This window comes from Notothenia coriiceps, unplaced genomic scaffold (genome assembly GCF_000735185.1).
Source record: "Notothenia coriiceps isolate Sejong01 unplaced genomic scaffold, NC01 NC01_scaffold00023409, whole genome shotgun sequence".
Classification (NCBI taxonomy): domain Eukaryota; kingdom Metazoa; phylum Chordata; class Actinopteri; order Perciformes; family Nototheniidae; genus Notothenia; species Notothenia coriiceps.
In genome coordinates this window covers 15701-29667 of record NW_011356110.1, presented here as the reverse complement: position 1 = coordinate 29667, position 13967 = coordinate 15701, and the positions used below count along the sequence as shown (strand labels likewise).

The window sequence follows — 13967 nt, the reverse complement described above, 5'->3', positions numbered from 1 at the left end:
GCCTTTGTGTGTGAGGGAGGCTTTGCAGTATGGATTTGTAGAGGGTGGGCAGGCTAGGGCTGTAAATAAAGTGGTTTTAAAAAAAAATAGAATAGTTCTAAAATAGAACACAGACACAGCTGCACCAGCCTCTGCAATGAGGAGATAAAGACAGTAAAGCGGGCCCAGGTCCAATGTGTACCGCTGGAAATTAAAATAAGCTCTCAGCCGGCACTTAACTTAAACATAAAACCTCCTGAATATTCATTAGAATATGTTCGAAACAGTCTTTGGGGTTGATTGACACTTGAGACCACATGGAAGCCTCAACATTTTCAAGGATCCTCCCGATTGCCTCCAGGTATTTGACCCACTTTCTATAGGTTCATGTTTGCACCATGACATTATCTGGCTAACTTACATCCTGGTTGCTCATGTCCCAGTATGGCCGCTCCCCATAGGACACCACCTCCCACATGACGATGCCGTAACTCCACACGTCACTGGCGGAGGTGAACTTCCTGAAGGCGATGGCCTCTGGCGCCGTCCACCGGATAGGAATCTTCCCTCCCTACACACACACACACACACACACACACACACACACACACACACACACACACACACACACACACACACACACACACACAGGGGTGGCATCAACTACAGATTGTATTAAATATGGATTGATTTGAACAGTCCGTTTTTTTGTATTTGTTTTTTTAATTGTTTTCCTTTCTTAGTATACTTTCTTCTTTTTTTATTCTGCCTCTGACATAAATACAATTTGAAGGCTGGCAACACCTTTGAACTTTTTTCAAAGATAATGAACTGTATTTTTGTGCAGGATGCCTGTGGCAATGGCATTATAAACTACATTTAGATTATTTTAAAGGTAAACACAAAAATGCTTTTGGTGAAATAATGAAACAGTTCCGAATCTTATGAATCAAAAATGTTTTTCTCCAATGATTCGATTCATAGGCTAGATGCATTTTATTGCTGAGAAACCGGCTAATAAAAATGTAAATTGTAAACAAAACATGTATTTTATAATACGATACTAGTTTTTTACAAGACTGTAAGTAGCATTATGTTCAAGCAAGGTTCTTTTGTAGGAAAAAACATTTAAAAAATGCAATCTGAATCTTTGCAGATAATTCCATTCCCCTATGAATGTATTTCCCCCACCTCTAGCAAAAAGCCATACAGACTTCAAACAACTAACGCAAATATTGGCACACATGAACAGCCACACATGCATCCATTATGCACGTGTGAAACAAGTAGGGGATTAACGAGCTGAATTAGGCCCTCACCAGGGAGCTGGTGTAAGTGGCGTCAGCTGACGTGTCGTCCAGGAAGCGGGACAGCCCGAAGTCGGAAACCTTGCAGACCAGGTTGCTGTTGACCAGGATGTTGCGGGCGGCCAGGTCTCGGTGCACGTAGTTCATGTCCGACAGGTACTTCATCCCCGCGGCGATTCCACGCAGCATCCCCACCAGCTGCGTCATGGTGAAGCGCCCGTCGTTCAGCTGCAGGAACACAGCGGGAGATAGAGAAAACATGCGGTTATTGGAAAGAAAAATGGGGATGTGTTGCAAAGTGGAGGGTGGGGAGATAAGGATGAGGCACCAGAGAGCCGATCAGTCACTGAGGCCACATAAACATGACATCTGTCATAACGCTTCACGGCTGCTCCTGACACTCACTGACAGCTGACCTTTTCACGCATGCTGTCCAATTAGCTGATTAATTAGACTCTTTAGTGTCCTGCTAAACCCATAAAGGTTTATATCGACACACAGACAACAGAAAGGGAGCTTCAGAGCTGGAATCAGAACCAGACGACAGCAGGGGGTTATTGCTTCCACTCTGCAACAAACCAGGTACAGGCGGCGCACGGATGTTAGCGCGGTGCTTTGTTCGCATTTTTCACGCTTGCGAACATTAAAGCGAAATCGTCCCGTCGACGGAATTAGAATGGCATGTCGCTCAAAGCCTTCTCTCGTTTTTAAAGTGCCTGATTTTGTAGGATTTTTGTGCCCTTTTATGTTAACATTTGAGAAGCATGAAACAAATGTGAGATTAGGGGCTTTCAGGGTTTAATTTACAATTCTCCACGCCTGCAAAGCGTGACACAGTGGGATGAACTCCACATAGTAATAAATCAGAACTCCAGCGTGCCGAAGCCTCACGGGAAGCCTGATGTGTGTGAATTGAAACCAATCAATCGAATGTCAATACACAATCAGCTGATGTAAAAAAAGATGGATTGGGCGAGGCTCAAACTGCTTTCATGACCTGATAATAAATGTTTTTGCTTTTTTAATCAATCCTTTCTTTTACTACACAGCACAGAACACAAGGCGTGACCTGACAAAAGCATAAACATTCTGCTTTGTAGTCGGCATAGTCCAATGAAGTCTGACAGCAAATAAGCCGGAATGGATGGAAGTGTAAACAGTGTGTGTGTGTGTGTGTGTGTGTGTGTGTGTGTGTGTGTGTGTGTGTGTGTGTGTGTGTGTGTGTGTGTGTGTGTGTGTGTGTGTGTGTGTGTGTGTGTGTGTGTGTGTGTGTGTGTGTGTGTGTAATGTTTCTACATGTGCATATGTCGTTTAGACGGGAGTGTGTCCATGTCTCTGGGGAGCTGCAGTAGAGAGTGTGTGTCACACATGGACAGTGTATGTGTCTGTGTGTGAGTTAACTCTATAGGGTTGCTGGTCTGAGTCAGAGGAGTGTGAAAGTGGCGGGAGCGGGGGTGAGGACAGCACAGGCCGCAGACTCTTTGTGTTATTTGTGGGACAGCTGACTGAGAGGAGTGGGTGAGAAGCAGGAAGAGGCTCAGGCTGGACTCTCAGATGTATTTAATGACTTCTCATAAACAGGATGATTGATAACTGACTGTTTGGCTGGATATTAGTTGGATTAACTGAAAATGAAATTAATGGTTGGAGCGATTGCAAATGAGCTTTCTCAGTCTAAGAAAAGAAAAGTAATGTTTTAGGCTCTTTTCAGCCCTTGTGTTACATTTTAGTTTTTGTGTGAGAGAATACAATAAACCACAGTTGTGATTTAAAACATAGCAGTGTAACATATGCTGTATGTTTTTGTTGCTAAAAACGAATTGAGGAAAAAAGAAAACTATTGACACATTCTAGGGAGTTACATTTGTGTATACATTATTTAAAGGCACAGTAAGTAGGTTGTTTGGTTGCAGCTTACACTATAGTAAAGGTTGGCCAGCTCAACAATAGTTGGATCGCTAGTTGGTGAAAGCCTAGGATTGTACATAAAAAAAATAGCCTTTTACCATTTCTATTCTATCTGTATGAATGAATGAGCTCTGCAGTTAAGTAGTAATATTTAGCTTTGAAGGCTCTTAATCTTTGTTTGTATTTTAACTAACTAATGTTATTAAATAGGTTTCTTTGTATTAGCGTGTAAGTGTATGTTGTATAAAGGATTTACCAAAATCGTTCAAATGACTCCCGTTTCTACTTTATATTTTGTACATTTAAGTATTTTAATAAGTGATTGATTAATGTGCTGAACATTTTCTAGATAAATAAATTAATCTTTGGTCAAAAAGGTCAGAGAATAGTGAACATTTTCATAAACAGTATTCAAGATCCATGGATATTTCTTTAAATACAGTTTTTTTCAGTCCAATACCCAAGGATATTCACGGTTATATGTTATATAACAAAAATAAGCACAACATCTCCATATTATAGATATTTTATAGATATCTTCAGACATTCTGCTTGAAATTACTTGAGCGATAAATTGATAATGAAAATACTTGTCTAATCAATTAGTCGATTAATTGTTGCCGCTCTAATTAGTATAAAAAAATATCAGACAACATACCAAGCCCTGGTATTGTATGTATTTTGCCATTAAGCTTTTTTTTGTCCAGACAGGAGGCAATGTCAAGGCTCATCAAAATCATGGATTCATCATCTATTGAAACGGTAGCCGTACACCATTTAAAGATGAACTGCTTTTTTGTTCCAGCAGCTTGGCAATCGATCGACCAGCAGCATTAAGTATCCTCACCCAGCCTAACTGTTACAGTAAGTAGACTTCTTTACAGTGCAGCCACGCAGAAAAACACATTTGATTAAACGTAAATGATACGTAATAGCCCCCACGCAGCTTTAAATGTACTGTGTGACACCTCATTTCTCATCCTGCCTTTGTTCAGTGCTTTGTGTAGGTGGATGGTCTGAACCGTAATCTCTGATCAGTAATGTGCTCTGTAGTTGAACAAAGACTCGAATACACTGAAGCAAACGTATCCAAAGGTCTGCCGTGTGGCGTTTATCCACCAGGAGTTTGTGCATTGGAGCTCCTGTCAGCATCACTCAGTCACGTCAAGGCAAAGACACCATGCTTGTCTCCAGGCGGTATATTGCGCATTTAATCTCTATCAGCCGGCAAGTAAACGCCTCGGGGTGTTTAAAAAGAGAGTAAAACATTCTGATAACGCAGAGGTGTCGTGAGTGACTTTCTGTGTGTAAGCGCTCCTCTCCGCTTTGATAGGAACAAAAAGTAATGTTCTCTGTCGGAGGTGTTGTGACGCTCACCCTGAGGAAGGAGTCGAGTGCTCCGTTCTCCATGAACTCCGTGATGATGAGGACGGGGCAGCTCCGCGTCAGGACCCCCTCCAGCCGGATCACGTTGGGGTGGTCGAACTGGCCCATGATGGAGGCCTCGCCCAGGAAGTCCCGCCTCTGCCGCTCGGTGTAGCCGGCTTTCAGCGTCTTAATGGCCACCACCATCTCCCTGCGACCCGCCTGCTTCAGACGTCCGCGGCACACCTCGCCGAATTCACCTGGGTTTGAGAGAACAAGGTGGGGGGGGTGAGGGTGATGGAGGGGGAGAGGGGTTGAGTGATCAGAGGAAGGGTTGACGGAAAGAGGAAGTTGGGGGTGGGGAAAAGTGCGGGGAGAGGGAACGTTACTGGTCGGATTCGGGAGTGAAGGAGCTGATTTTTGAAAGAGTTGAGGGTCGGCTTCAACTGCGGGAGAGGTATTAGAAAAGAGAAGAGGAGAGGCCGGGGGCTCCGGGGTCAAAGATGTTGGGGAGAGAGGGAGTGGCCCATATCGAGTGAGAGTGGAACCTGGGAGCGGTGGAGGGAGACAGGGGACGGACCAGGAACTTGGGTGTTTTGCGAATGGTGTCTTTGAGTGTTTATAAGGGGAGAGAAAAAGAGAAAGAAAGATAAAAAAAAAGGAGGAAGATTGAACGAGCAGGAGCAGACTGTCATTTGAAGTGATGTTAGGACACAACATGCCACTGGAGAGAAAGAAAAAAAAACAGAGACTAGAGGGGGAAGAGCTTCAGAGGAGACTTTTACTTCAATCCTTCCCACTAGCAGCTCTCATGCACTCTTTGAATCCTAACGCTTCTTCCAGAGAGGACTCTCTTACAGAACAGACCTCGAGGCTCTATGGCACCCTCCTGCTCAGATAAATGATTCATAAACCTGAGACCTTTCCCAGCTTATCAGACAAAAACAAGCGGCTTAGGTGTACCTGCACCGATGACTTCTTCTATTTTCACGCAGGAGATGTCTATCTCTTTGGCGAACTCGTGGATGGCGTCGTTGGGGTCCTCGTAGGTGAATGGGTCGATGTAGACTTTGACACCCGGAGAAACTGAGAGGAAAAAATTAATAAGAAATGTTATCATCTAGACAAAGAAAACAACATGGCAAATGTAGAAAAACGATATTAGCCTGTTATTTGCTTGATTGATCGAATTGTCGCTTGTGTATAAAATGTCACAAAATAATGAAAACATTTCCATTGCAAGTACACAAAGCTGGTATCTTTCTGTCAGTCTAGAAACCAACGATTTCCTTATTAAAGATTTTTGTTATTATATGTAACCACGATTTACCAATTATCAATGAAGTTGCCGATTTTTGCTTATCTAATATCGGTCAATTATCTGTAGCAGTAGTTTTTTGAATATATTTTTGGTTTAATCATATTTTTGTATTTTTTATTTATTTTTTTCTTATTTATTTGTTTTCATTTGGCATTTTTGGTAAGAATTTGCATTCCTGCTGAGAGTGAGGTTAAAGGGCAGATTCCACTCCCATGTCCAAACAACATGTCTAATAAAGTTCACATATACAAAGTAGTGCATTACAGTAATCAGGAAGACAACATGGTCTGGACTTCCTCTGTGAAAATTGTAAAAATGTTTCTCTGACTCAATCAGGTGATTGGATAATTGATTGAATCAGTTGGTTAACTGTACTGGCATCACCAGAAGAGCTGAACACATGGACTCACTGTATTGCTGCAGTTTCTCTGTGTACTCCAGCTCCGAGCCGCTGCGCTGCTTCCTGTAAACAAGCAACATATACAAACAAAAGTCACATTCACATTCATCAGTCTCGACCCTGTCTACTTACAGAAAATTAAACTAATATCTAACTCGACCATCAGATGAAATCTCAGACTGCCAGGAAGAGACTCTCCATTTTTTTTTCTCTGGCAGAGCTCTTTTTGAAAGCATGTTAAAGTTTAATGAGCCTCTATGTTCAGTGTCTAATAAAATGAAACATGTAGTTGAGTAGTAAAACATCAAACACTTACTTAAGGCAGACCACAGCAATGACCACCAACGCAACAATGACCACCAGACCCGCGGAGGCCGAGCCGACGATGAGAGGCAGCTGGTCCTGCACCGACTTCTGAGGGTCACCTGGAGCATTAACGCACACAAACACAAATGATTAAATACCACCAAGAACACTAAAAAGATTAAAGGGCGGCCTGTCCCACAAGTGTAATGGCCACCATAAAAACTACTAAGCCAGAACCCCTTATTAAGGAAGTTGTACCAGCAGACATCAAGAACAGACTGTTTAGGCTGTCCACACCAAGAACGATAACTTTAAAAATAGCCAAAATACATTAAAAGAAATAAGAAAATAACTCTCAATCAAGTGGACGGCAGAGACCATCCCACAGCCACAGTGCTGAACATTAGCAATGGTATATCCACTAGCTTTGGAAGCTTGGGGCTTAAGCACGTAGCTTGGGGCTAAAGTGCATAGCTTGGCACGACTGTTAGCATAATTTCCGCAATGTGGTGTGCTTATTATGTTGTCAAATTCACATAGAAAAAAAAGTTCCATTCCTAAATCAATCAGCATAGACAAGTAACTGAATTTAGTGAAATAGCATGTTAGCTAATTCCACATGAAGTCAGCTATTTCCAAAATCTGCTGGGAAAAGTTCAAATTTGAAACAAAGAATAAAAGGGTTAGGTAAACACATTGGAGATAAAAGAGGTTGCCATTGGTATTATTGAACTTTTACTTGACTCACATACAATTTAGCTCTTAATATACGCTTCTCTTATTTATCATTGTTCCTGGTGTAAACAGCCCTTTATGAGAGATAGTGTCCGTACTGTGAAGGCTCGTGCTGAAGTCCATGGGGTTGCTGTAGCGTCCGTATCCGGCAACAGTGCGAGCTCTGACCTGCACCACGTAGGGCGAGCCGGCCCTCAGCCCCTCCACCTTGGCAGAGCTGTGCTGGGATGTTACAGTGTGGGACATCGCCTGGCCCTGGAGTCAAAGAACAGACCAGTTAGGTGTTGTGATGATTTTCAAAGGGCTCGTAGATGAGGAATCTATATTTAAGTTTGTAGTTAGCATTATGTAGTAATACTATTTAGATTTTGAAACACAATGTTCATCCTACAAATTAAAGTTGATTTCATGAGCGGTAAACACATTATTGTTTATTTCAGACTAAGAAGTTTTACTGCTTGAGCTTTTTTTTTGTATAGAACGAACCAAATCTCCGGTTGCTAATGTTAGCTTTTGCTAGCTAACGTTATTGCTCTCTATTTGAACAATAGTTAATATTTATTATGTAAATAATATTTTATCCTGTAATCTTCACCTGTGGAAAAGATTGCTATTATTTGATTATCGATCATTACATTCTCAAATTCTAAATGCATGGTTGCCCAGCAACAAGTTAAACTGTTGCTCAACTTTTGCTGCAATTTAATTCAATCTGCAAAGCACTGAGCTAGCTAATCACATACTGTATATATGTAAATGCATCTTTCCCGCCTATAAAGCCTTCAAAGAAATTGATCACTTACTAAAAACTGACCTCGGTGATGCCAAGCAGACCCTAGCAATATTTTAATGCAGTGCTGTTTTCAGTCCAAACACCCTGCAAGGTCTTTACCATCAACAGTTATAAAATGGCCATATAATATCTGCAGCACTTCACTAGATAATTTAATCAATAACAATGTTGCAGCACTTACATCACCAGTTGCTGAGTTGGACCGGCCCATACTCTTTACCAATAGACATTTTTAGAATCTACCAGTCCCCCCCACACACATCGCATTTCAATATAATATTTTTCAGCATTGATAAAAAATGCTTCTCTCTGCACAAGGCGGAAAAATAAGATGTTTTAGAGTCAACAGGGCGGGCACTGTGACCTACATTAAGGCAGTGGGTAAAAAGTCAAACCTTACTCTTTCATGGTATTTAATCTCGTAGTCGAGGATGACCCCGTTGGGTTTCTCAGGGGGCAGCCACGAAAGGCTGAGAGTGTCCGAGGTGGAGCGCATCAGATGGACGGTGGGCACTGCTGAAGGTGCTGCAGAGGGACATCAGAGAAGACACGGTTAACAATACAGATTAAGCGTACAAAATTCTTCCGAGACACAAAAAGACAGAGTTGAGTGGAATAGTAGAGTAGTGTGGAATCGTGGCAGTTTGTCATTCCAATCAGCTTCTCCCGGTTTGGATTCCTTTATTTTTCATTGTAAAGGAAGTTCTAACCGAAAGCCAAATTGTCTGCAGAGGTCTCTTGGTCTCCAAAACAAACCAAGTGATTAAAATGGGAAAAACACTGATAAAGCAGTTCAGTGCTAGAAATCAGTGTTTCTCAAACAGAAAATAGATGTCTTCAAGAGGCTGCAAGCCCAGAAGCCACTAATGATTGCTCAGCTAGTTTTTCTGATAAAATAAGATCCAGACCATCAGGAGTTTTTCACTTGGAGCTGAATAATCCGCAGAGGACTCTTCTTCTCCAAATCAAACAGACCAGGTGATTTAAACTGATAAAAACACTGAATAAAGCCCTTTCCATCAGGGTTTTTCTGGAGATTCTCTTCTGCGTTTTCTCAGCTACGATAACTTAAGATCCAGGCATCTGATTACTTAAATCCTTCTTCCAGTTAAAATAAATAATTAAAACCGACCAAAGTATCAATGTGGCTTAAAATAAAAAATCTATTTATGCCAATTTACGTCAGACAACCCCATGCTGATGCGGTCACTAAGGAGTTGCTCAGATAAATACCTTAACATATGACCAAATTAAACAGATTGTTACCTTGATTAGAATTAAGGATTTATTTTTGAGAATTTTTGAAAACCTGCGATAAAGTAAGTACATGACTCAACAATACTCATAACGTAGTTCTAGTCATTTTTTGATATTATTGTTACATATTGTGTCTTCAAGGTACTGGACAGTTGCGAGTTAGGGGTATCACATCTTCTAAATTGCCAAGATTTTTGTCTTTCAAAGTCACAAACCATCAGAGTAAGATAATTATTATTCGAAATACTCCAACCTGAACGGTTTAAGAAAAACGGTACACGTGTCACCTTCACTGTTCTGCAGATTATTGATTTGTGAGGCTTGAAATTGACTCAATTGACAGTCATTGTCCTGGCTCCATAAACTGCAGCAGGGTGGATTAAGTGCAGGTTAACTGGGAGAGTAATTACAGTCTGTGAAAGGTGCTGAGCAGTTTGGGTGATGATGACGCTGCAAATATTAAGTAATGATGTTGAAAGGTGACATTGTCAGTGATGTAACGTTAGACGCCTGCCTGACAGACTGCTGAATGCTGCCAGTGTAGATATTAAATATATGTTAACTCTTTACCTGCCTTTCCTGTCACTCTCTCAAAAAGTGCTGCATTGGACAGTTTTCCATCTCTACCTCTCAATGTTTATTGCTGGTGTTAATACGGGTCTGGATACTCATTAGGACACTCATTCACATTGACTGAACGCTGGACCCACTAACCAGCCCGTTTCATTGAGATGTTAAGTGGTATTGATGGGAGCATCTCTATGTATTAACTTGGTCCGTGCACACATCCAATGGTATTGATAGATCTCCTTCTACTAAGAATATCCGATCTCTTCACTGGTTACTAGTAGCTGCCTGAATACACTTTAGGACATTGGTACTGGCCTATTGTACTGGGAATGGATCCGGTCCTTCCTACATGTTAGTAGGGTTCAGTCAACCGGCTGGCCACTCCAAAATGGTGGAACGAGCTCAGGAAATGCACTGAGCGGTGGAGAAAAACATTTATAGTGGCCAAGCGGTGAAACAACAACTTTAACCAATGGTTAACAATTCACTTTTTATTTTTATTTGAGCAGTTCATATAACGTATGATGGAAAGGAGCAGTAAGAAGAAAGTCTTATTTTACCTGCCCTTTACTCAATCCCAGCTGCCAATACTTTACTTTTGTTGTTCATACGGCCCTTTATGTTGTTCGATAAACGATTCCACCGTTTCAGCCCAACTTCAGAGACACACATCTGCTTTAAAGGTCACCTATTATGCAAAATCCACTTTTTCAAGTCTTTAATCCGTAAATATGTGTCTCCTTTGTGTTAAGAGATTTAGAAAGTTTCACGAGAAAAGATTCTCTCTGTTTTTGTCCTGATCCATCTAAAACCTGTCTGATCAGATTTTGGTCACTCACTTTGTGATGTCACAATGTTTTTTTGGGTTTTGCAACCATTGGCCAATAACCAACCAAGTTAACACCCCCCCACCTTATCATCTGAATCTTTTCCTAGAGCACCACTGTATTTTTTCAAACTAATTATCTCTCAGAGGGGCGTGGCCAGCAGCAACTTATTAGCATTTAAAGCTACAGATACAGAATCAGCACTTTTGGAACAGGGCTGAAACAGAGGGGTTTATGAGATGCTACAATGGGTGATCTGTTTGGTAATTCCAGCCAAACACTTCAGAGACATGTTCTGTATATATCTGAGACCTATAATATATTGTTGACAAACAGTATAATAGTGGACCTTTAAAGTAGTACTTCAGTGTCAGTCCGTGACCTCATTGGTCCTAAATATACTTTTCCTTATATACTAAATTAACTATCAATTACATTCACCGGAATATACCTTTTTTAAATCTTTGGGGTTTAAACGTTGTAAAATACTGAGTTATTTTACCTCTCCATCATGTGACTGACAGCGGCGGGCCGTGACAGAGAGGACTGGAGGCGGGGCTTAGGGAAAATGAAAGTGCTCATGCTCTAACGGCCCAGATAATTTTTCTCTTGAGAGTCAGGCCATTTTGCATTCATGCGCCTCTGAGCAACTCTCAGGAAAGAACGAGGACCCAATGAAGTGTCCAGCTTTCTTTATACATAAATGTTAACCAGGATAGCAAAAAGTCTACACATCTTCCGCCGCTGACTAAACACTCTTCTGTTTCCACTGCATCATGGCCAATAAAAAAACATTCAAAATTATGTATGTAGCACCTTAAAATGGTTTGGTTTATTTGGAGCCAATGAACCTAATCTAATGTACGGTGCTTGCAGGATTGTTGCTGTTGTATCTTAATTGCAGTTATTGTAAGTCGCAAGGATAAAAGCTAAATGAAATAAAAAACTGATAAAAAGTACATACCCGCTTGGTTGGTGGTGATGTTGACCGTGGAGTAGACGGGTGGGATGGGGTTCTTCCCAGAGACCCCGTTGACAGCCTGCACCTCGAAGCTGTAGCGGGTATGGGCCTGCAGGTTCCTCACCACCACCTTCCTCTGCCTCAGCCCCAGCCGGCGGGGGGCGATGTCCACGTTGTCGTCGCAGCGCGTGCAGGGGCTGCGGTCCCTCAGGCACTTCTTGCACACCACGTTATAGACCAGGTCGCTCCTCCCGCCCGTGTCCTCGGGTTCCTCCCACTCCAAGGACAGCGAGGTCTCATTCACGCTGGATATAACGTTGCGAGGCGCCTTGGGGATCGCTGCACACACACACACACACACACACACACACACACACACACACACACACACACACACACACACACACACACACACACACACACACACACACACACAGGTGTTTAAGAAGGTGGGCAGGCGGATAAGAAAAACACACAAGTGAGGCTTTATTTATGTTCCCTATGCAGTGCGTACACCCTCTATGGTGATATAAATGTTNCACTGGCACGGGATATGGGTTCACCTCGTTAGGCACCTGTGAGGAGTGTGTGTGGAGAGAGTCGCCGCTTTGACACCGCGCGATGTGATATCCACGCACGCAAACCCCCACGCCCCCCCCAACGCCCACCGATCACTCGGAGCGTCTACCCCCACGACGTCGGGGAGTCGTAGGGGGGGAAGGGCGCAGGTAAGCGCTACAGAGCGACAGAACGTCTGGAGTTGGCGTCGTTCGTCCTTTAATTGGGTCGATTGTGACAGGCGATGAGAGTCATCGCTACGGCGTAGTTGAGGTCGGTTGTGCCGTGGTCTGGGGTGCGTCGTAAAGAAAACAATGGAAAAAGAGAAATCTCCAACGAGGCGTTCTGGGGCAGCATAGACAGGTATTTTCTGTGTTAGAGTTTTACTCGCTACAGGGTGTACTTTGAGGGTTTGTGACTCTGCAGACCGTTTACATGCAGAAAAAGCTACATAACACACAAGGGGACAGGTAATAACCAGAAAAGCATGACATGGGACCTTTAAGTACCATTGTCGCTGTAGTAATTTAACTAGAACATTTAGTATTTTCACAGGGGGTATTGGTACTTTTACTCAAGTAAATAATCTGTATACTTTGTCAACAATTAGACATCAGAGATATTAGCAAAGGATATCGGAAAAATATATAGGACGTGTCCGAGCGGTTCATTTGAATTCCAGAGCGTGACGGCGAAGGTTGCTGATACGGAGTCTTAGGGATAAACCAGCATAAGCTCACACTAAAGAAGGACTCAGATAAAAGGGATTAGCAGCAAAAGGTCTGGATATATCAGCCTCCAGAGCCCCATATTTTACTGTTGCCGCATTCCTAACTGGTGGTGTAAAAGTGGGGGTGTCTGGCAAACATCTGTCCCGTCAGCGTGAGGGCCTCGTAAAAAATCCCAGCCAGCGATGGAGTGTGATTAACTGGTTAGGCTAAGTGGTCTTTCAGTTTGAACTCGACTTCCACCCCTAATTCCAAACAATGGCACTTTGAGGGAAATCAGCGCGGCTAATGGCCCCCACATTGCAGCTCTATAGCCCTGCAATAAAAAGCCAAAGATAAGATGAAAATGCGTTCCTTTTTTTCTTTCTCCTCCTCTCTGTCTCATAATTCAGCGAGACCTTTAAGGCCCTGCGATCTGATTTATTTCACTTCTTTTAGAAAATGCATCATCATTTTCCTCCGTTTGTTTGTTTTCATTTTGCTCCTTTTGGAAGAGGGTGCTGAATCACCCACGCGGTCTTTTTTCAATCCATTAACTTCTTTTGGAGGGCATGGTGATTCTCCTGTTTTCGATACACTAATGCCCCCCTCCCCCCCACCCCACCCTCCACCACCTTCCATTGTCTCCTCTCGTGTTAGACTCCTTCCGTTAGCGGGTAAGAAATGAAACGTCTGAGTGATTAATGTTAGCGTGGCAGTGTTGGCTCACGTTGGGTCTGAATGGTGTTAATGAGTATGGCCGCCTGTAGATTAACTAACGGGAGGAAATTACACTTCCTCATGGCCACCGCCGGCTGAAGCCCTGGAGAGCTGTTTATCAAGCGTTGGCGGCAAGCTTTTAACCTTGAGCCGCCAAATGGCAACGAATGAGCTCTCGGAACGCGTGTCGACTATTTCTCACGCCCAGGTGAGACGAGGCTTTCGCTTGTCTGTCTTTGACTTCCTGTAACCC

The 13967-nt window shown here is 42.7% G+C and overlaps 1 protein-coding gene across 1 annotated transcript in view; it reads right to left on the bottom strand.

The window, feature by feature from the left end:
* Positions 1-400: 400 nt before the first annotated feature.
* The window catches only part of LOC104954485 (ephrin type-B receptor 3-like), a gene marked incomplete at its 3' end in the record, with an annotated part of 28375 nt that continues 14808 nt past the window's right edge, over positions 401-13967 (bottom strand). Inside the window, exons 4-12 of the mRNA XM_010781600.1 lie at positions 11733-12068; positions 8515-8639; positions 7420-7576; positions 6597-6705; positions 6291-6343; positions 5523-5645; positions 4572-4819; positions 1299-1514; positions 401-550 (exon numbers count right to left, since the gene is read on the bottom strand). Coding sequence (XP_010779902.1) covers positions 401-550; positions 1299-1514; positions 4572-4819; positions 5523-5645; positions 6291-6343; positions 6597-6705; positions 7420-7576; positions 8515-8639; positions 11733-12068 — 1517 coding nt within the window. The remainder of the gene's footprint in view (positions 551-1298; positions 1515-4571; positions 4820-5522; positions 5646-6290; positions 6344-6596; positions 6706-7419; positions 7577-8514; positions 8640-11732; positions 12069-13967) is intronic.